An 18,373-nucleotide genomic window follows, 5' to 3' on the forward strand; every position below is an offset into this window, starting at 1 on the left:
TTTAAAGACGGAAGCGCACTATGCGCGTGATATCAGTTCGGGTAAATATGCTCGGGTGTTCTCATACACCAAAAATGTGACCCATGTACTTGGCAGCACCCGCAATATATTTGGCCCCAGACCCTTGTAGAAACCGGCCACTCCCTCTCTGGCCCAGATCTGCAAAGCCGCATCTCGAACCCCCCGGTACATAAGATGAGCATCATAAGTTTGCAACCGGGACCGCAACACTTGGTATGGATATGTGACAACCCCGGCGAATATTTTCGAGAGACTAGAGATGATGAAGAGATCTAGGTTACCGAGTCCTCGCCACCGCACTTGTGTTGATCCCACATAGCCATCGCTAGACATCGTCGCAGATGATGTCTTGATCCGGTGCAGTTTCAACTTTTCATAAGCCATGAACTGGAGCGCGCCATGGCTTACTCCAAAAAGAGCTGGAAGAAGACCACGATAGAAGCCTGGAATACCCTCTTGATTATATATCTGTGAGGCACCAGTGGTGAAAGATGCATACGCTCCGGGCGTCCTAGAACTAGTCGATAACATACGAGTCTTAATGACCCAGATAGGATTTGTCAAGATAGATGTCAGCATGCCTGATGTAAAGAACCGATTAAGTCAGTCACCACAAAATTCAGATTTGCGAGCCAGCGTTAAGAATTCAAGCATACCAGCGGCCCCCGAGGCAAGAAAATAATCGGAGGATGTAAGCTCTTCCTCCCGAGAGCTGCGCCAAGTACGCATTGCAGTCTTGATATTGCCATAGCACAAGAAATAAAGGGCCCAGCTGGTCGAGTTGCCGATGATATTGGGCGTCAGTCCCCGGTAGAACGCTCTGATGCCGCCTTCATTCTGGTATATACCGCGGACGACGCGAAGCGAACCGCCCACTCGAGAGGATGAGGATCGGTCAACTAAGTCATTCAGGGGTGAGAAGATTTAGCGACCATCACACACACTCATACATCCCAAGCGAGTGTCAACTCAATCGAAATGAAGGGCAGAAGTAGGGGCAGAGGATTGCATGCGTATACACACAAGGACCCGGCTTACCTTGTAGTCGAGTTTTGATCAAATCCAAGGGATGGAGACACAACGTAGAAACAATTCCAGCCGTAAATCCCGCTACGCTCTCCACAAAGGATGACGACAAGCCATCCTGGCCGTTCATGAACCTTTTGTTACTCCTCCCTGGGTTGCGTTCGTATAGCTTGGTAGAGTGACGGATGGTTGGTTCCGTCATCGACTTTTTCGTCTCCCTCGGCCCGCGTATCGATTACAGTTCGGCGGCAGATATTGCCTGTTCGCGCCTAGATCAGGAAGTAATCAACTTATAGATAACAAGGACCTTTCTCAGACCAACGGCGAATTGGCTGCGATTTAATGTAGACAAATGTCCAGTCAATTCATTCGATTAAAGAATGGTCGGAAGTCTCAGGGTCTGTCGGTTATCCAAGAAGTCCTTTTTCCTCGTAGTATTCCGCTCATGCTTATTCACCTAGCGCTTGACAGTCAACTTCTACAGACCGAAGCACAGTCATATATGTTCATCATCAGAAAGTACCCTGATATAAATAAAAAAAATCCTTAAAAATACATGGTGTTAATTTGAAGCTCCCATCATCGATATAATAAACTGAATAAGACAGACTTCCCATCCTTCGCTCAGCCATGAGTTGAAAACTCCCGCTGTAGGCGAAAAAGGCACAACAGAAAAAAAAGAAAACCTCTCGGCCCTGAAAGACTGTTATTTATTATCGGCAAATCCTTAGAGCTCATACACTTTATGCGAGCGGTGAAAACAACCTGGCCATAACATCAGCTCAAATTTCTGATATCGGGAAGGCGAGGGAAGGAGTTCGTTAGAAATACTTGAACAAAGATGGTTTGGGTTCGCTATACGTGTAACCTATCAGCTTAATCAGTACACATAGTTCTCAAAACATCCATGTCGCAATAAAATAAAGTCACCATACCAAGATAAACAATCAAGGGCAGATATCCGCTGCACGCCGAGTCAGTTTTTGTCGTATTTCACGGTGCTCATGTGTCGGGCGACTCACTAGTGAATAGCGACCCTTGAAACATCAATAACCTTGGAGATGCGCTCCTAACGTAAAGAAGACTATCAGTAATCGTTACATGGTTCTGTTGAGGATTGTATGTCTAACCTTGGTCTCTTCCGAAAACTGAACCATTGTGATAGCCACGAAGAGTGTAGGTGTCCAGAGAGCTTTATTGGGATAGACAGCGGTGGATATTATATCTCCAAAAGGATCAAATCTTGGTAAATTGTTTGAGGGTAGAATTACCAAAGCAAAAGGAAAGGATGTCAGTCAAGTAAAAGCGGAGAATACGTAGTTGGCGGAGAAGGAAGAAAGACGGCGAAAGCTCAAAACTTTTCGGGGGCTAAAAACAGCTTGCCGCCGATAAACCCAACTGCAGGATTATTGTATTCACCCTACTCCCACCTTTGTTAAACATTGATTCGACACATCTCGTTCTAACACAATCACTGTCTGATAGCTTTTTGTACCATATTATCGGCAATCTTACATATTATCTCCTAGATACTTTCTGCTAAGTCGTCTACCTACCGATTACCGCTACGCTGCATACGCGCCGCCATGTCCGGTGCAAGGCATTGGTGAGTGGCTGTTTCCCCATTCTAGGGGTTACAAGAGTTTCAGACACTAACAGCTGCTATAGGGAGCAGGATAAAGAGGCCACCGTCTACATTGGCAATCTTGATGAAAGGGTCACAGATAGCCTGGTATGGGAGTTGATGCTGCAGGCAGGGCGCATCGTTAACGTTCACCTGCCGAAAGATCGAGTCACACAGTCCCACCAAGGTTACGGGTTTGTTGAATTCATCAGCGAAGAGGATGCAGAATATGCATCCCGAATAATGAACAGCATCCGTTTATATGGGAAGCCAATACGCGTGAACAAAGCGTCTGCTGACAAGCAGAAGTCTGTGGAAATTGGCGCAGAACTTTTTGTTGGTAACCTTGACCCCATGGTCACGGAACAAGTCCTTTATGATACATTTAGTCGGTTTGGGAATTTGGTCAATTTACCGAAGGTAATCTCGACTATCTGCCGTCTTTGAGAGGTGTGGGCTAACCTTGTCGCAGATTGCACGGGATGACAATAATCTATCAAAGGGCTATGGTTTTGTGTCGTTCGGCGATTTTGAGTCATCGGATGCCGCCATAGCAAACATGAATGGCCAGTACCTCATGAATAAACAGGTCTCGGTACAATACGCCTATAAGAAAGATGGCAAGGGTGAACGTCATGGTGATCAGGCTGAGCGGATGTTAGCTGCGCAAGCCCGCAAGCATAACGTACGCCCGCCGACTCAGCCGTTACCATCACCATTCTCAGGTTCAGGGACCCCTATGGTGCCCCCGACCATGGCCAATGGTGACAGCTCTAGGCCGATCAGCACTGGACCTCCTGACCTAGGGATAGGCAGAGGCGTTGCCCCCCCTAATGTTGGTTTTTCGAATGTGCCTCCCCCACAACACAGGTCTGTTCCACCTGCGACACCTTTGGCAAATCCACCACCAGGCTTGCCAGCACGGCCTCCACCTTCACAAGCCGGCTATGGAGGTCCACCGCAGGCTTTCTTACCTCCAGCCTTCAACAATACGGGTCAGCAACCATCTTTTCCTCCACAAACAGCGCCACCTCCAGGCTTCGCGCCTCCCGGCTTTGGCCCTCCTACTGGGAATGCAGCACCCCCGCCACCATTACCCCAAGGATTTCAGCAGCCAGCCTATGGTCGGGGCCGATGAGCATTCAGCTCAATGTGTTAGTTTGGAAGTTAGCCCCCTTCCCAATGAGTACTTGGTTGGGAGCTGCTTGGATATGATGTAACAATTCATCAGAAGAATAGGCCCGAAAAGCTAGGTGGGAAACGAACATCCTTGAAAACTGGGAAGAACCCGAACCCCAATATCTTTCGCATACCAGCCAATCGAGAACCCCGATATCAGTGCTGGACTCAGGTTTAGCGGAGCACACAACATGTGTATATGGAACCTTCCCTATTATTCTCTCTTCTAGCACTCATGGTTGCACCTTTCATTAGGTGCAGACATTGCATGAAATAGGACCCGTGGTTTTAATGCATATAGGCAGATCTCTTGAAGCTCAGATTCTAAGGACAATGAGAATTAGAGGCAAGGCTATTTTAAATAAATTGCTAGTTGAGAGTGCAATCACAAACGTCATCGATCCTTAGTGTGTCTATAGCAGGTACTTGGCTTTGTGCATTAAGGATATTTATGACTTGAATAGAGAGAGGGAAAATGAAAAAGAACTTTCATATGAAGTCTCGCAGACATATTGCCAGGGCCCTAGAAAAGAGGAAAGAGTGAAGAAAGGGAAAAGAATCAATGGTTGCATGTAATACGGTACAGAAAGTGTCTCATGGCCAACGCCATGTTATGAGAATGAAACAAATTTCGGGTCCCTGGGCCGGCCATCGGGACCAATGTTGTTCTTAGCAAAACGCTGCTCGGTATATATCCGGCGAGCTTCATCAAAGTCTATCTTTTGGCGTTTCATGATCTTCCTGATTTGCCGTTTAGCTTGGTTATCCAACCCAGCCCTAGTGTCACCATCTGCAATGTTGGCGGAGAGGTCAAACTGCGTCGATGTCAGTCCCGTCTCTAGGTCATCGGCGAAACTAGAAGGTAGGCGATCGTATATGTAATCAGGAAGTGGGACTAAAGACAACCAACGGGCCCGGGTAAGATAGAGGACTTTCAAACTTGTCAGCATGATACCCAGTCGGAACTACTTTTTGGATTAGCTTGAGTGCAATATACCTGTACCGCAAACCACAACAGAGATTGTCAAAACGTATAGAAGATAGTATGCCATGGCGACTAGGTCAGTTGGATGGCTGCAAAGCTAGTCAAACAACAGACAGTGTGAGATAACGTTAACGGCCTCCCCAATACCGGAGGTGAACGGCAAAGTGTTGCGAAGCGCAAATGGCCAAAACTCCTAAAATTATGAATGAGGGATTCTCAACTGGCAGGCAGCTGCCACCGTCAGAGCATATGATGCTTTGGGTTGGAACCAGGATAACCCGGTAGCCTGGGGAGGTCTAATAGTAGGACTCCGTAGAACGGAGAAGGGAAGGCCTGGAAGAGGCAAGTGGGTCTGTGGCTGAACACTTCTCTGATGCCTTCGATCTGAGGCAGCAACCCTGTTTCCATGCACTATTCCTAAAGCGGTCCGCTTAGCGAGACCGCAGACTGCCATTCTTGGCGCTGGCACACACAATCCATCGTTCAGTATACCAGCCTTTGCGTCGACTGATTTCGATCCGTCCTCAATCCACCAGCCTGAAAGAGATAATTCACAATGGCCGCTCAAAGACAGAACGTTTCCAGCGACCTGGTCTGGCAGCTCACCCGTACGTTTAACTCTTCTACGCCATACTCGGCATTCATACCTACTCTCCATCCATCTACGTCAATTTATCTGATGCCCTGGATGTCCAACTAATCCCTAACATTATGAACAGGCAACCAGAATGCTTTTCTGGTCAAGCGTAACAGCGGCGGTGGCTCTCAGTTCTCCCGTGATCCCTTGAACTTGCAGAACAAGCACTCTTTCAAGGTACGAGAGCCCTGATGCCGATGATTTTCATACAGAGGCTGTTTTCATTTTCCTTGATTCTCCTATCTCAGAGTGCCGATGACTAACATCGATATCGCTTTATTTCAGCACGCTGGATACGCCAACACCAAGGTATTCACGCCCTACAGCCACCAATGACTTAAATGTATGCCCGGACTTGTTTTAACCTGCGATAACAGGCTATTGGTGTGCAGCCCACTGAGAACGGTGGCGTTGTTGTTATTACCAAGAAGTCTGGCAATGCTCAGCAGCCTGGAAAGAATGCCGTTCGCGTGACCTTTGGCCCCAAGGCCTCTACCCGCAAGTAAGCAGAACCGACCACCTCACTCTTCATGGGTGAAGAATCAACTATCACGTGTCTGTGCTAACTGCCTGGTTGTCACTTTTGTTAGGATCTACAAGGGTGTTGCAGACAAGACCGCAAAGAACGGCTACCGTGCTGACCTCCGTGAGGACGCTGTTGCTCGTGTGAGCGCCATTCGCCGTTCTCAGAAGCCTAAGAAGGATACTCCCCCCCAGAAGCCCAGAGGTGCTCAGGCCCGGAAGGCCGCTGAGCAAGAGTCGGCATAAAGGACAGGACTCGAAGACGAGTAGTCGCAAGGGTTGGGCGCATCAAGCATAGTGGCGCCATGCTGGTCAAGGGCGGAAGCGCCCATGTAATTTAGCAATACTGCTACCGGGGCAAATGTGCACCAGGCCATTCAAAAAGAGAATTAAAAGAACCAAAAAGACAAAAACACAAAGAAACACGAGATATGAATACCCATTTCCCCGGACGTCCACCTTTGGTTTACCTAGTCCGATTGACGGGGGAACGATCAAACTCTACGTCGTAGTTTTATTCTCCAGCTGGTGTTATGGTCACAAGACTTAGCACATGCTTCTAGTAATAAACAGGATTCTACAACCGATGTTCGGGCCGACGGGGGACGAAAGGTTTAGGGATAAGCGCGAGGCTGTTTTCCTTGAACCGTAGATAGATCCAGATCACCCACCCGCCTTTTTCCGAGGTCTCAACGGCCCAATGGTACAAAACCGGCTGATGGCCTCGGGCATGGTAGTAGGATCCATGAATAGAGGAATTGCCGGAATCCGGGCCGTCGACTTGTTCGGGGGGAGCCGTAAGGAAGTTAAGGACGTGGTATGGGTGGCTGGGATGGCTAGGAATTACCTATTATTTCCATGGATCCAACCCATGGCTCGGATACTATTTTGTTTGCTGTACGTATGTATGTATGTATGTATGTATGTATGGCATACACACAGCCCTTACATGCATCCTATCATCAGGTACAGGATGTACTGTGCGGTGTACATCGTGCTGTGCAGGACCCCAGTGATGCGCTATAAGGAAATTGCCGGAATCTGTTGAACTGTATAACTGTAGTACCGGAGGTTTGGGGAAATGGTGTTGTAATTCGTATTGGTTCCCAATTATTCTAATTCCTGTGGATATGACGATCTAGCAATGTATTAGGTACTCCGGACTCAGTAATGTGGTTTTCTCCACATGTGATTGATCTTGGGAACTGTCAGTCATACCTAGGAATCAAGAGACACAAGAGCTATATATATGTGTAGGGGTTTTCCTCAGAAAGGATTACTACTGGGCGTACAATCTCCCGATTATATCTACTTGATTGCTTCCGTACCCCTCCCCCCACCCCTCTTCCCCCCCAATTTCCTTTTCCTTTTCCTTTCCCTCCCCTCTTGGCTTATTTACCCCTCTTTCCCTGCTTTAAACCCAGTGTTCCATCCTCCCTCCACCCCACATTGACGGTCTCCATCCATTTCTTTATCCTCCTTGTCCTTCAAACTACCCAGATCGCTAACACATCCCTTTATAACGGAACAGACCAATTCAATTGTTTGATTCATAAATCTCCATCATGGTCAAAGCAGGTGAGTTAGTAATCTTTAGCAGATGGCACTCTCCATAAGTACTAACTCGAAGTGCAGCGGTACTTGGAGCTTCTGGTGGCATTGGCCAGGTATATCTCTATCCCTGACCTCCGTGATCTCAGTATGACCTTGTTTGATACTGACTATCTATCAAGCCACTGTCTCTCTTGTTGAAGACCTGTCCCTTGGTTGACGAGCTTGCTCTATACGATGTTGTAAACACTCCTGGTGTTACTGCTGATCTCTCCCACATCTCATCTATCGCTGTACGTCGCTGCCCTAATACAAATTGCCCCATGGAAGGGGCGAAAATGGTATCTAACCTGAGCGATTAGAAAATCTCCGGCTTTCTGCCCAAGGATGATGGGCTGAAGCATGCCCTTACTGGTGCTGACATTGTTGTCATTCCGGCCGGTATCCCTCGTAAGTCCCTACCCTTTCGCATTTCTCCTTGTATATTTCGCTGGTGGTTGGTTTTCTGATTGTTAATAGGCAAGCCTGGTATGACCCGTGACGACCTCTTCAAGATCAACGCCGGCATAGTGCGAGACTTGGTCAAGGGCATTGCCGAATTCTGCCCCAAGGCCTTTGTCCTGGTTATCTCAAACCCCGTTAATTCTACTGTTCCTATTGCTGCAGAGGTGCTCAAAGCTGCTGGCGTCTTTGACCCCAAGCGCCTCTTCGGTGTCACCACCCTGGATGTCGTTCGTGCAGAGACATTCACCCAAGAGTTCTCGGGCCAGAAGAATCCTTCTGATGTTAAAATCCCAGTTGTGGGTGGCCACTCTGGCGAGACCATTGTCCCCCTATTCAGCAAGACTACTCCCGCGGTTCAGATACCTGAGGAGAAGTATGACGCACTGATCCACCGTGGGTAGTCCCAAAGAATCTCATGAATACCCGGCTGTAACCACTAACCTTACTTCAGGTGTCCAATTTGGTGGAGATGAGGTGGTCCAAGCTAAGGAGGGCGCTGGTTCCGCAACCTTGTCTATGGCCTATGCCGGTTACAGGTAGGGATACTAGCGTGCTGTGAAAATACCCGCGGCTAACATGCCATAGGTTCGCCGAGAGTGTTATCAAAGCTTCAAAGGGTCAAACGGGCATTGTCGAGCCTACCTTCGTCTACCTGCCTGGAATTCCCGGTGGTGATGAGATTGTCCAGGCAACTGGCGTGGAATTCTTCTCTACTCTCGTAACCCTAGGAGTAAGATTCAAAACCTCACAGAATCTTCTTTCATACCACGGTAGGCTAACACTATCAAACAGACCAATGGCGCAGAGAAGGCTAGCAACGTTCTGGAGGGCGTGACCGACAAGGAAAAGAAGCTCCTCGAGGCTTGCACGAAAGGCCTTAAGGGTAATATCGAGAAGGGCATCGACTTCGTCAAGAACCCACCACCAAAGTAAACGCGCCCACCCCCGTTCATCAGCTGCAGGATTCCCACCCACCAGTCGGTTATTTGCCATCTATATCGCACTCCTGTCTCCATCGAAAGGACCTCGTTCTTTCGGTGACTTACTTTCCAATTCACGAAACTGAAAGAACCCCGCTAATCATTGATACCTGAGCAAGATAGGCTTTGAAGCATGAGATTATTTAAAGACGAATGGATGAATGTGGAATCGTGTCGTTTCGGTGGAAGAGGATAGCAAAGACAGGCAGAATGGAAACGTAATTGTACTCCTCATATCTGCACGCACTTGTCTCAATGTACTGTAGGAGCAGGGAAAGTGGCCTGTGACCCGATTGTAGAGCATTAGCCGAATCGGCTACCCAGTCTATCTGGTGCTGGGCTCGATTTTCAGGTCGTTTTGAAGTATTGCCTCTAGGCTATCTCCGCTGCGAGAATGGACATCTTGATAACGTACGGGCCAGCTGTTCGCACTCTATTCATGATTTGGGTTGGACTGTTTTGATCTGAAATGTTGCTCCTGGAAGCTCACCCGTCTCGGCCTGAACAGTAGTATTAATTCCCAGGTTTGATAGAGCGCCTCGAATGACACCACATGGGAACCATAGGTACTAGAGCTTGGTTAGACAATAACAATTATTGGCTAATTAAGGGGTCAACTGGTAATCCCATACCGCCTGAGCCATGGACACCGCCTCGCTTCTCATAGACATGCTCATCCTTGCAAATGGCCGAAATGAATTATCGGTCAGAACATATACTCCCTATAAGGATTTGTCAGTCGACCCGCTTCTCTCTCAATGTAGGAGCTGACGTGCGACGATAAACTTGTGTTCATATGGCGACGTGGGTGTGCATACCCGATGATTGGTTTTCAAATTATCGACCTGCTTCTTGAAAAGGATGGTCCATAAGTCTTTGCATAAAAACTTGATAACATCAAGATTATCCGAGAATCTAGGGCGGTCTCGAGAGAATCTACAGAGAGCAAAGGCATAAACACACATGGTTAGCCTGGATTTAGAAAGAACTGAATGGGTGGATTTTCTTGCCTCCCCCCCCAAAAAACCGTAGCTTACCTTTCTGCAAGACCTTGTCCAACTCTGTATCCAAGAGACTCGAGGCGGAAAAATGTTGTTTCCCTAATCTCATCGTCATCGGGGGTCTTATCATCGGTTGAGAGTTCCTTCGCCAGGCGTTCTGCCATAGGTACCAGCTCTATTAGGAGGAAATCAAGACATGAAGCACTTAGAGCCCGTGCCTGGGGCTCAGAGATACTATACGCCGAAGCTGGCGCATCGAGCGACATCACGTTTAAATGTCGTTTGTTGTTGGCCCCTTATGAAGATGAAGATGGCCCCAGAGATAAGTCTGTAGCTGGTTGGAGCGCAGTAACAGCGGTTATCTTTAGGAATCAGTAATCGTATCCCATACCCCCTCTATAGAAATCATGGGAGAATTCTGGCTCAATTCCACCACTGCGTGACAGAGAATGGGTGACGGAAGGATGGTTGGTTCTTACCTCATGCGGCCACGGTTGATCTCCGTTGATTAAATAAGTACGTAGTAAAGAGTGTCGGTAGCAGCGGTTCCGCTTCAGCCCCCATTGAATTTGATTTTATCGGCCTCCCCAGTCCACAAGCAATTGTCCAAACGCTTAAGGTAACTAATTAACTCTTTAATCTGATATATGGAATTGGCCGCCGACGCCATGCACTATTGTCATGCTAAGAGCCTACTTAAAAGATACATGCATAGGCCACGATTAATGAAACATAGATCCGTGTCTCTTTCTGCTCTCCCTCGCAACTATCTTCGAAATTTATGCCCCCGGGAAGAACCCCATGCTAGGCGAGGTCTTGCTACATTGAAGCCAGATGAACAAACGACAGAACGTAGAGTATGATTCATCCCATATTCAAAAAAGATGTGAACGAATTCATTCTCCAATTGAACTTATGCAATGTTATCAAACACCGTAAACCGAATGCGCCGCGACGCCGTTAGATGCTAAGATTGATAAAGTGAGATTATGCATTATAGCCACTTCTTTGGGTGGGAGATTCAGAACTAGTCTGACCGGCGCGAGGAGCAGTCCTGCCATTTGCTAGAGCAGTGTTATATGAACTCTGAAATTCTTGCCGGGGTAAAGATCGATTTAGCAAGCTCAAAGCTGGCCGTTTTGGTGGCCTTACAGGGGAACCATCGTCATTATCGTCATCGCTCCCCGTAAGGTCAATCACCTGGGCTGCAGGGCGTTTGTTTGTTGACAAACGAGTTACAGATGATGTCGATGAAGGCTCCCGTGATTGAGCTGGGGTCTGTTGTAGAGATAAACTCGCGGCTGGAAGAGACTCCTGTTTAACGGGCGTGTTTCCAAGTTCCTTTATCTCTATTAGATCATCATCGTCTGACTCAGGAGTAACTCCACCAGCTTCTGAAACGTCGCCGACTTTCGGATTTGACCATCTGCCGTCTGGTTCCATAACAACTTGTTCAACATCTGGAGATGTTGAGCGAAGTATATCATCAACATACCTATATTGTCAGTACCAGGACCAAAACCAGAACCGCTCCATGATGAACTTACTGATCGATTTGTAATGACTCAAAGCTGGTCGCTTTAGAACACACGGGGCATGACCACGTTGGGGCCTGTTCTTGCAATTGCAGGAAAGAGTATGCATCAAAGCATTGATTATGAGTGCATATTACCGAGCGACAGGGGACCGCGATTCGAAGGGTAGATAAAGGACACTTCAGTGACATAACACTAGATGTTGCAACGATGTCCGTGTCATTCGCTCTGCTTTTCACTGCTGGCCTTTTAAAATTGGTCCTCTAAGAGACACCGAAGAGAAATGTACATACTTTCTCGTAGTACTTGGTCCTTCGAGATTATCTTCCTCATCTTCAACTCAGCTACAAGTTCCTCAACTGGATGCCGCTGAACGAGACTGCCAAGCACAAAGAATCTCTAATAGCAGGTCAGCACTGGAGGCTTGATATCAGAACTGAGAGGGTGCTGGATGGAAAGGGAAAGAAAACGAGATAAAGAGATCAACCCGGGCTCAACGCTTGCCTTTGTAGTGAGGGCATAGGTCATAACAATATGATTCGGATATCCAGGTTTCTTGCGAATATAGTCTGTCACATCAGCAGGCCTCGTCGTACCGGGCTTGTTTTTGAGGCCTCGCAAGTTAGCTTTCACCTCATCAAGATTTGCTTTCAGCTCAACTTGGTGAGGGAAAGCAATGTCCGATTTCGTATACTGATTAAGCCCAGTATCTGCAGCACAGTAAACCATTATCCGTAGGTTCGGATCGGCCTGTAACCTTGAAGCTACATCTTGGTTGAGAATCACCCTAAGTTCTACACTGTCCCTAGTCTGTTCGCGTACTTTGCGATATTAGATGGGAACAGACATGGCAAACTGAGGAGTGACATCTGAAGACTCACCTTTGCATTCTACAACAGGTGTAAGCTGCTGGATAACAGTGTAGAAAGGACTTTCTTTGAAATTTAACTGGCCTAGAAGCAAATGAGAATTTATCCCGGAATGTAAAAACATGAAGATTGGCATCGGGAGGATACCAGAAGTGAGTCCATGCGACGTCATCGGTGCGCTCAATGGCGATGGTCGGTGTTGCGTTGGCAACGGTTGATTAGCTGAAGAAGACTGGTATTGGTGACTAGGTAATGACTGCGGCGTTGAAGGCTGCGGCATTGATCGATGTGCCGTGGCGTACACAGCTCTCTTCAAGTTATCATACCGCTCAATTTGCCCTCCTTGGTTGAGTCTCTCAATGACTAGCAGATCCAAGAAATAGTTAGCTTTCTATACATCTGATCAACTCTTGTGTGCTTCAAGTGAATACTATTGGAAGCCCCGCTGGCTGGAAAACAACGCCGAGAAATTACAAGGACAACAGACAATCAATGATTCGGAGCTGGAGTGAAGCTTTCACTCCAGAAACAGCGAGCCCCTCACTTCTCAGTATCTCCTTTAGCTGCGCATTCGTCATTGTTTTCACCAAAGCAACCACGCTTTGAAGCTCGGACGACTGGCAAACAGAGGCCATGATGGTAGTAAGAGTGGTGCGATCAGCTGTTATAGCATTCAAAGAGTAAGAAGAATTTCAAGAGGGGATTCCAGAACAGGCGCACAATATCTGGCGACTCTGATAAAAGACATCTCAATCCTTCTCTTTACTTGATTTGGCGAAGGCAAAAAAGAGAGAAGATAGGATAAAGTTCCAAAAGCAAACCTCGCTTTGAAATACTACCAGGAGACTTATTTAATGAAAAGAACAGAGCTTCGGTTGGCACACACCCCAGCTGGGATTGTTTTGCGACTGGCCCGGTCGGCGATGATTGCGGAGGTGAGAAAACGGTCTCCGATAGGATGACATAAGATATCCACCGCCCGTAATTTACAACAGTAGAGAAGACAAGAGCAGCTAATCCAAAAAGGGAAGGGGAAAAAAAAACAAAAAACCTTGAACTTAGGAAAGACCGACCATGAAAAGTGAAAGACTGACCACATTCACAGAGCCATTCTCTGCTTCGTCTTATAATTGAGGATAACGCGTTTATCTCAGTATCTTATTCCTCTTTCCTTTTTTCTACCATCGACATGGCAAAGAGTGTCCGAGCGAGTGTCCAAAAGCGCAATAGAGCGAAACTGCGAGCCACAGTCTTTGGGCCAGTTGTTGATGCGCGAACTGAAAGGCTCTCAGCTAAACTGCAAGAACTTGCCTCCCAGCCAAAACCAAGTAATGAAGAAAAGTTAGATACGGCACTGGACATGAAGGGTAGGTTCCCCCTCCAATTTCTTTCGTGTGTATCTAAGTACCCTTGTATCTCGCGAGGAACTCACAAAGTCATTGTGCTATACAGATCGCCAGGAAGAGACTAAGATATTACAACCAAATGAAGGTCAGTCTCACACACGGCCTCTAGTCAGTTTTTCTGCATATTAAAGTCTCACTCTCTAGATATGGACATTGATAACGGCTCCATTAAAACTACTCAGAGTCGCTCTCACAAAGGAGGGCGGATTCATAAACGCCACAGCAACAGAAAGAATCGCTCGTCCATTGTGTTCCGTCCACACCAGTCCAAGAATAAGGGCCCGAAGAGGAGGTAAAAGTTTTAGGCACCATTTGTTTATAAACACTAGATTGGCGTTCGGGGTTATCTACAACATCCTCTCATCGTGTTTCAGTTATGATCAATAACAATTAGAATTTATGACACCAACAGCGTCACCAGGGGGTCCCATCGAATTTGGGGTAAATATTCCCGCCTCCGAACAAGGGGGTCAGACGAGGCTAGAATGTCTCCGACTTATATTTATATAGCCTCTACTTTGTACCGTTCTGTAGTCCAGAGGCGTTCGTAGCTCCTCATCTTGTGTCGGGAACTTGGCCAACACGGCAACACGGAATGCCGCACATGGGATAAATGCACATCCTCAAACAGAAGGCGGTGTGATGAATATAGGTAGTTTTGTATACAGTAGCCCGATCGAAGTATACCCCTAATGATGTTGACACTATTTGCTTGAGTTTAACTACATGGACAGTGTAACAGATCTGGACATGCCAGCTTGGGTACGGTATAGGCCAACATAACTTGCTTGAAATTGCTCCAGCTTGTGGCTTCTGCCACCGAGAAATAGCTATGAAGGTTGCGACATCGAAGTGGACGATACTCATCGCCAACATACTCGTCCCCATATCGATTCTCGTCTTTTCCTCTGGCTTTTTCCCTTATAAGAATTTGCTCCCGGGCTTTGCAACAAATGAACACACCAATAACAGTCAAATTCCGCCGGGCGTATTCGACAAAGTTGTCTTTATGGTAGTCGATGCATTGCGGAGGTACGATCGCAAACATCACTGAGATCCCGGTACTTCAGGCTAACTTTCATACTAGCGATTTTGTTTATTCCCAAAACTCTGGGTTTCTGTTCACTCAAAGGTTAGAAGGATCGGGATTCTCATTCAACCACACACACTAACAAGAACTCCATAGCTTAATTCGGTCAGGCGCTGCTCTCCCATTCACTGCCTATGCTAGCGCTCCGACTGTCACAATGCCCCGGCTGAAAGCCATAACAACAGGTCCGTGCCGTCATTTCTTGATGTGATACTTAACATTGCAGAGGCTGATACCTCGGCGACTCTCACGCACCAAGATACATGGTTAGCACAATTGAAAGCAAAAGGTGGTAAAATGGTCATGTATGGGGATGACACTTGGCTGAAGTTATTTCCTGGGATGTTTCACAGGGCTGATGGGACTACGAGCTTCTTTGTTTCGGTCAGTACACTCCAAGTGACATTTCTAGACTTGCAGTCATAGGCAGAGCTAAGCATCGTTGTAGGACTTCACAGAGGTAGACAATAATGTGACTCGTCACATCCCCAGTGAACTCTTGCAAGATGACTGGTCAGCTTTGATAATGCACTTCCTTGGTCTTGACCATATAGGACACAAAGCTGGACCTAATAGGTAAGGTGCTACAGCCACTATTGTATTTTGTAACATTCTCCTGACACATCTCTAGCCCATACATGATAGCAAAGCAACATGAGATGGATTCTGTTGTTAACATGGTGTACACAGCTCTGGAGCAAGAGAAACATCTTGAAACCACCCTCTTTGTATTATGTGGTGACCATGGGATGAACGATGCTGGGAATCATGGTGGTTCATCTGTGGGCGAAACATCACCGGCTCTGCTTTTCATATCGCCTAAATTTCAGCGACTCGAAACTCGAAACGATAGTCCAACGGAAGAATTCAGTGACCTGCAATATTACCATACTGTTGAACAGACAGATATCACACCGACACTGGCGGGGCTGCTAGGCTTGCCGATTCCCTTGAATAGCCTAGGTGTCTTTATCCCAGAGCTTCTTGTGATGTGGGATTACGGTAAGGATCTCTTATCATTCGGACTAAACAAAAAAGCTAAGTCATCACCCCTGATCTCGACATCAGGACCGCACAGGATTCATATGCTGCTCGAAAACGCCAAGCAGTTGCTGAAAACCGTTAAAGGATCGTTTCCGAGTTACAGTTTTGAATTTAATTTGATGCCTGCTAATTGTAGCTCTCAATCATTGACCGATATTGAGCGTGTTCAGTGCGCTTGGTTCCGAGTGCTTGAACTACTCAATAGATCGGGTGCTGATTACGATCGTGGAGCCTCTTCAGAGGTCGAGTCTGCTCTTCTACTGTTTTTGAGGAGTGCCCAGGGACTTATGAGCAGAGCTGCGAGTGATTATAACCTTTTAAGGCTCTATATCGGGCTTTCCATTGCCGGCTTTGCTATCTCACTTACCTTTTTCCCAGTCAAAAGGCTGCTAGTGAACTTCGCGCCGGCAGGAATATTTTTGGGATTTAGCATCCTAAGTTATAGTACCATGATGTTTGCAAGTAGCTACGTGGAAGAAGAACAGCAGTTCTGGTACTGGGTATCGATGGGATGGGTGGTTTACCTACATCTTAAATATGCTGGTTACTTCCATCGCAAGTCAATCCAAAAATCTGGTCCAGCGGAAGGATACTGGCCATTTGTACCCTCACTTCCCAGGTTTGGTGCAGCTACGCTAGCAGTGTCTTATCGAGTTCTGCGAAGATGGAATCAGACAGGCCAAAAATTTGCTGCTCAGCCGGACATTACCGGGTCCTTTTTTCCTTCCCATCAGCATACTTTGTGGGCCTTGGTGATTCTGACATACGCTGATACTTGTTTGCACCTTCTCTTCGACCTTCCTGCATCAATGCTTTGGCGTTTTATTAGTTGTGTGGTGACGCTGGCAGCCTTTCTTTTCAAGTTATCATTGGCGGCATCCGACTCTCCCGAACTTCTCGGTAACTCCTTCTTGCAGCCCGTGGCCATGGTAGCTGATGGAATGCACCTGCTTTATCATGCAAGAATGGTTCTTTGTGGAATATCTCTTCTCATGATATACTCCATGTATGTCGGAAAAGCCCGGGGATCGATTCACAAGGGCACTGGCAAGTATTGATCTCAAAGACCTTACCGAATGATTCTGACAGAAAAAAAGGGCCAACAAGCACAATATTTCACGAGACTCTCACACTTTTCTTACTGATGCAATCGAGAGTGACGAACATACCTGCTTTTCTAATTTTTAGATTACAAATCACCATCATCGCATCGATGCGTTTATCAACCGTGGAACAAACCATAACCTCTCTGCTCATGCAATATGTGACCTTTTACGCATTTGGAGGCTCAAATGCTATCTCGTCAGTTGACCTTTCAAATGCATATAATGGTATCGGTGCCTACAATGTTGTTATCGTCGGTGCTTGACATTCATCAGCAACTGGGCCGCCCCAATATGGTGGGTCTCAGCCAGTAGGCTGCTCCGTTCCCCGCAGAGTCGGGAAGAAAAGGAGGCGCATATAACCATGCTGACTTTTCATTTGACAACAATGTTAATGTCAGTGATGGCGGCGTGTACAATTTTAAGGACACATCTTTTTATCTGGACGGTCTTCTCCCCGAAATACCTTTACACTATGGCATGGGCGATGATCAACCACATTGTGGTAAATGTACTAGGAGAGATCGATTGGCGCTTATTTATAAAGAGATGAGCTCTCTGCGTTATTATTCACAGAGAATCATAATTGTCAAACAGCTATGAATCCGCTCGGTGCTTCCAATGGTGACTATTATGAGTCATTGACAACAGAAAACGGGCGCTGACAGATTGTAAGAAAAAGAACTACAAGAGACTATCGAAAAGGTCGTCAATGGCATCCTTTTTCTTCCTCCTCTTCTTGTTTTTACTCTGATTTACGGCGGTATCCGTGATTTTGTTCCATTTCTTCAGGCTGGACTTCGGGCATTCTTCTGCCTTTGAACAAGGCATTTTTAGAAATCCTCCGAGACCTGACAAATTGTTATTTCGAGACAGAACCTCTCCGACATCCTCTGGACCGTCGATCCTAGCGTGTGAAGAAGCGGCCTTGGGGGTTTCTGTCTGAGCTGCAAGCTTCATTTCTTTGTCAATTCCTGTGGATTTCGCAAGGCGAGCCAATGTGCCTAACAACACTGCCCCAAGAGTAGAAAACTGCCCATCAGCCACAACTGTCGAGAAGGTCCTAATTTATCATTCATTAGTGACTGTGTTCACGTGACATGTATTCTTTCATAGAACTCACAGGTAACATCTTGGAAGAATATGATTCGCAAGACACTGTATGTATCGATCAGGGGAGTCTGCCGCTCCGCTAGGTGATTGTATACAGTCAAGAGATCGCGCGAGGTTCCAGGTGGTACGTTTTAATACTGACAACCATTTCCACCATTTGGTTCTCTTATGTTGATTCTTATT

At 46.9% G+C, this 18,373-nt stretch overlaps 8 protein-coding genes across 8 annotated transcripts; 4 read left to right on the forward strand and 4 right to left on the reverse strand.

Moving 5' to 3' along the window:
• Positions 1-18: 18 nt before the first annotated feature.
• On the reverse strand, positions 19-1,272 carry ANOM_006792 (putative mitochondrial folate carrier protein Flx1; the record flags this gene model as incomplete). Its single annotated transcript, XM_015552048.1, has 3 exons — positions 1,060-1,272; positions 678-920; positions 19-602 (listed from the first exon to the last, which is right to left on the reverse strand). Exons 1-3 carry the CDS (start codon positions 1,247-1,249, stop codon positions 19-21), a joined length of 1,017 nt encoding a protein of 338 aa, XP_015402910.1. The 5' UTR covers positions 1,250-1,272.
• Positions 1,273-2,448: 1,176 nt separating this feature from the next.
• Positions 2,449-3,809, forward strand: ANOM_006793 (U2 snRNP complex subunit HSH49; the record flags this gene model as incomplete). Its single annotated transcript, XM_015552049.1, has 3 exons — positions 2,449-2,653; positions 2,716-3,091; positions 3,144-3,809. The coding sequence occupies exons 1-3, from the start codon at positions 2,634-2,636 to the stop codon at positions 3,807-3,809; spliced, it is 1,062 nt and encodes a 353-aa protein (XP_015402909.1). The 5' UTR covers positions 2,449-2,633.
• Positions 3,810-4,329: 520 nt separating this feature from the next.
• Positions 4,330-5,085, reverse strand: ANOM_006794 (DUF2015 domain-containing protein). Its single transcript, XM_015552050.1, has 2 exons — positions 4,848-5,085; positions 4,330-4,781 (listed from the first exon to the last, which is right to left on the reverse strand). The coding sequence occupies exons 1-2, from the start codon at positions 4,900-4,902 to the stop codon at positions 4,462-4,464; spliced, it is 375 nt and encodes a 124-aa protein (XP_015402912.1). The 5' UTR covers positions 4,903-5,085; the 3' UTR covers positions 4,330-4,461.
• Positions 5,086-5,391: 306 nt separating this feature from the next.
• ANOM_006795 (60S ribosomal protein L28) lies at positions 5,392-6,240 on the forward strand (the record flags this gene model as incomplete). Its single annotated transcript, XM_015552051.1, has 5 exons — positions 5,392-5,443; positions 5,555-5,649; positions 5,758-5,781; positions 5,850-5,974; positions 6,063-6,240. 5 exons carry the CDS (start codon positions 5,392-5,394, stop codon positions 6,238-6,240), a joined length of 474 nt encoding a protein of 157 aa, XP_015402911.1.
• A 1,319-nt stretch (positions 6,241-7,559) lies between these two features.
• On the forward strand, positions 7,560-9,407 carry ANOM_006796 (malate dehydrogenase; the record flags this gene model as incomplete). The annotated part of the gene is made up of 8 exons (XM_015552052.1): positions 7,560-7,572; positions 7,630-7,661; positions 7,728-7,838; positions 7,908-7,995; positions 8,065-8,442; positions 8,501-8,585; positions 8,635-8,779; positions 8,842-9,407. 8 exons carry the CDS (start codon positions 7,560-7,562, stop codon positions 8,980-8,982), a joined length of 993 nt encoding a protein of 330 aa, XP_015402914.1. The 3' UTR covers positions 8,983-9,407.
• A 27-nt stretch (positions 9,408-9,434) lies between these two features.
• Positions 9,435-10,296, reverse strand: ANOM_006797 (trafficking protein particle complex subunit; the record flags this gene model as incomplete). Its single annotated transcript, XM_015552053.1, has 4 exons — positions 9,435-9,598; positions 9,662-9,751; positions 9,848-9,965; positions 10,067-10,296. 4 exons carry the CDS (start codon positions 10,294-10,296, stop codon positions 9,467-9,469), a joined length of 570 nt encoding a protein of 189 aa, XP_015402913.1. The 3' UTR covers positions 9,435-9,466.
• A 721-nt stretch (positions 10,297-11,017) lies between these two features.
• Positions 11,018-13,069, reverse strand: ANOM_006798 (Siz/PIAS RING finger protein; the record flags this gene model as incomplete). The annotated part of the gene is made up of 6 exons (XM_015552054.1): positions 11,018-11,525; positions 11,578-11,803; positions 11,859-11,964; positions 12,064-12,386; positions 12,447-12,797; positions 12,922-13,069. The coding sequence occupies 6 exons, from the start codon at positions 13,067-13,069 to the stop codon at positions 11,018-11,020; spliced, it is 1,662 nt and encodes a 553-aa protein (XP_015402908.1).
• A 502-nt stretch (positions 13,070-13,571) lies between these two features.
• On the forward strand, positions 13,572-17,032 carry las21 (mannose-ethanolamine phosphotransferase LAS21; the record flags this gene model as incomplete). The annotated part of the gene is made up of 8 exons (XM_015552055.1): positions 13,572-13,801; positions 13,887-13,925; positions 14,614-14,872; positions 14,928-14,972; positions 15,027-15,115; positions 15,157-15,314; positions 15,379-15,506; positions 15,562-17,032. The coding sequence occupies exons 1-8, from the start codon at positions 13,624-13,626 to the stop codon at positions 17,030-17,032; spliced, it is 2,367 nt and encodes a 788-aa protein (XP_015402907.1). The 5' UTR covers positions 13,572-13,623.
• Between the last annotated feature and the right edge of the window lie 1,341 nt (positions 17,033-18,373).

This window comes from Aspergillus nomiae (assembly GCF_001204775.2).
Source record: "Aspergillus nomiae NRRL 13137 chromosome Unknown contig00389, whole genome shotgun sequence".
NCBI lineage: Eukaryota > Fungi > Ascomycota > Eurotiomycetes > Eurotiales > Aspergillaceae > Aspergillus > Aspergillus nomiae.

Excerpts from the sequence above, each read along its gene's own strand:
- ANOM_006794 (XM_015552050.1), bottom strand. The coding sequence starts at position 4,902 with ATGGCATACTATCTTCTATACGTTTTGACAATCTCTGTTGTGGTTTGC. Across the intron at positions 4,782-4,847 it reads TGTTGTGGTTTGCGGTACAG|TCCTCTATCTTACCCGGGCC; the intron begins GTATATTGCACT and ends CAAGTTTGAAAG.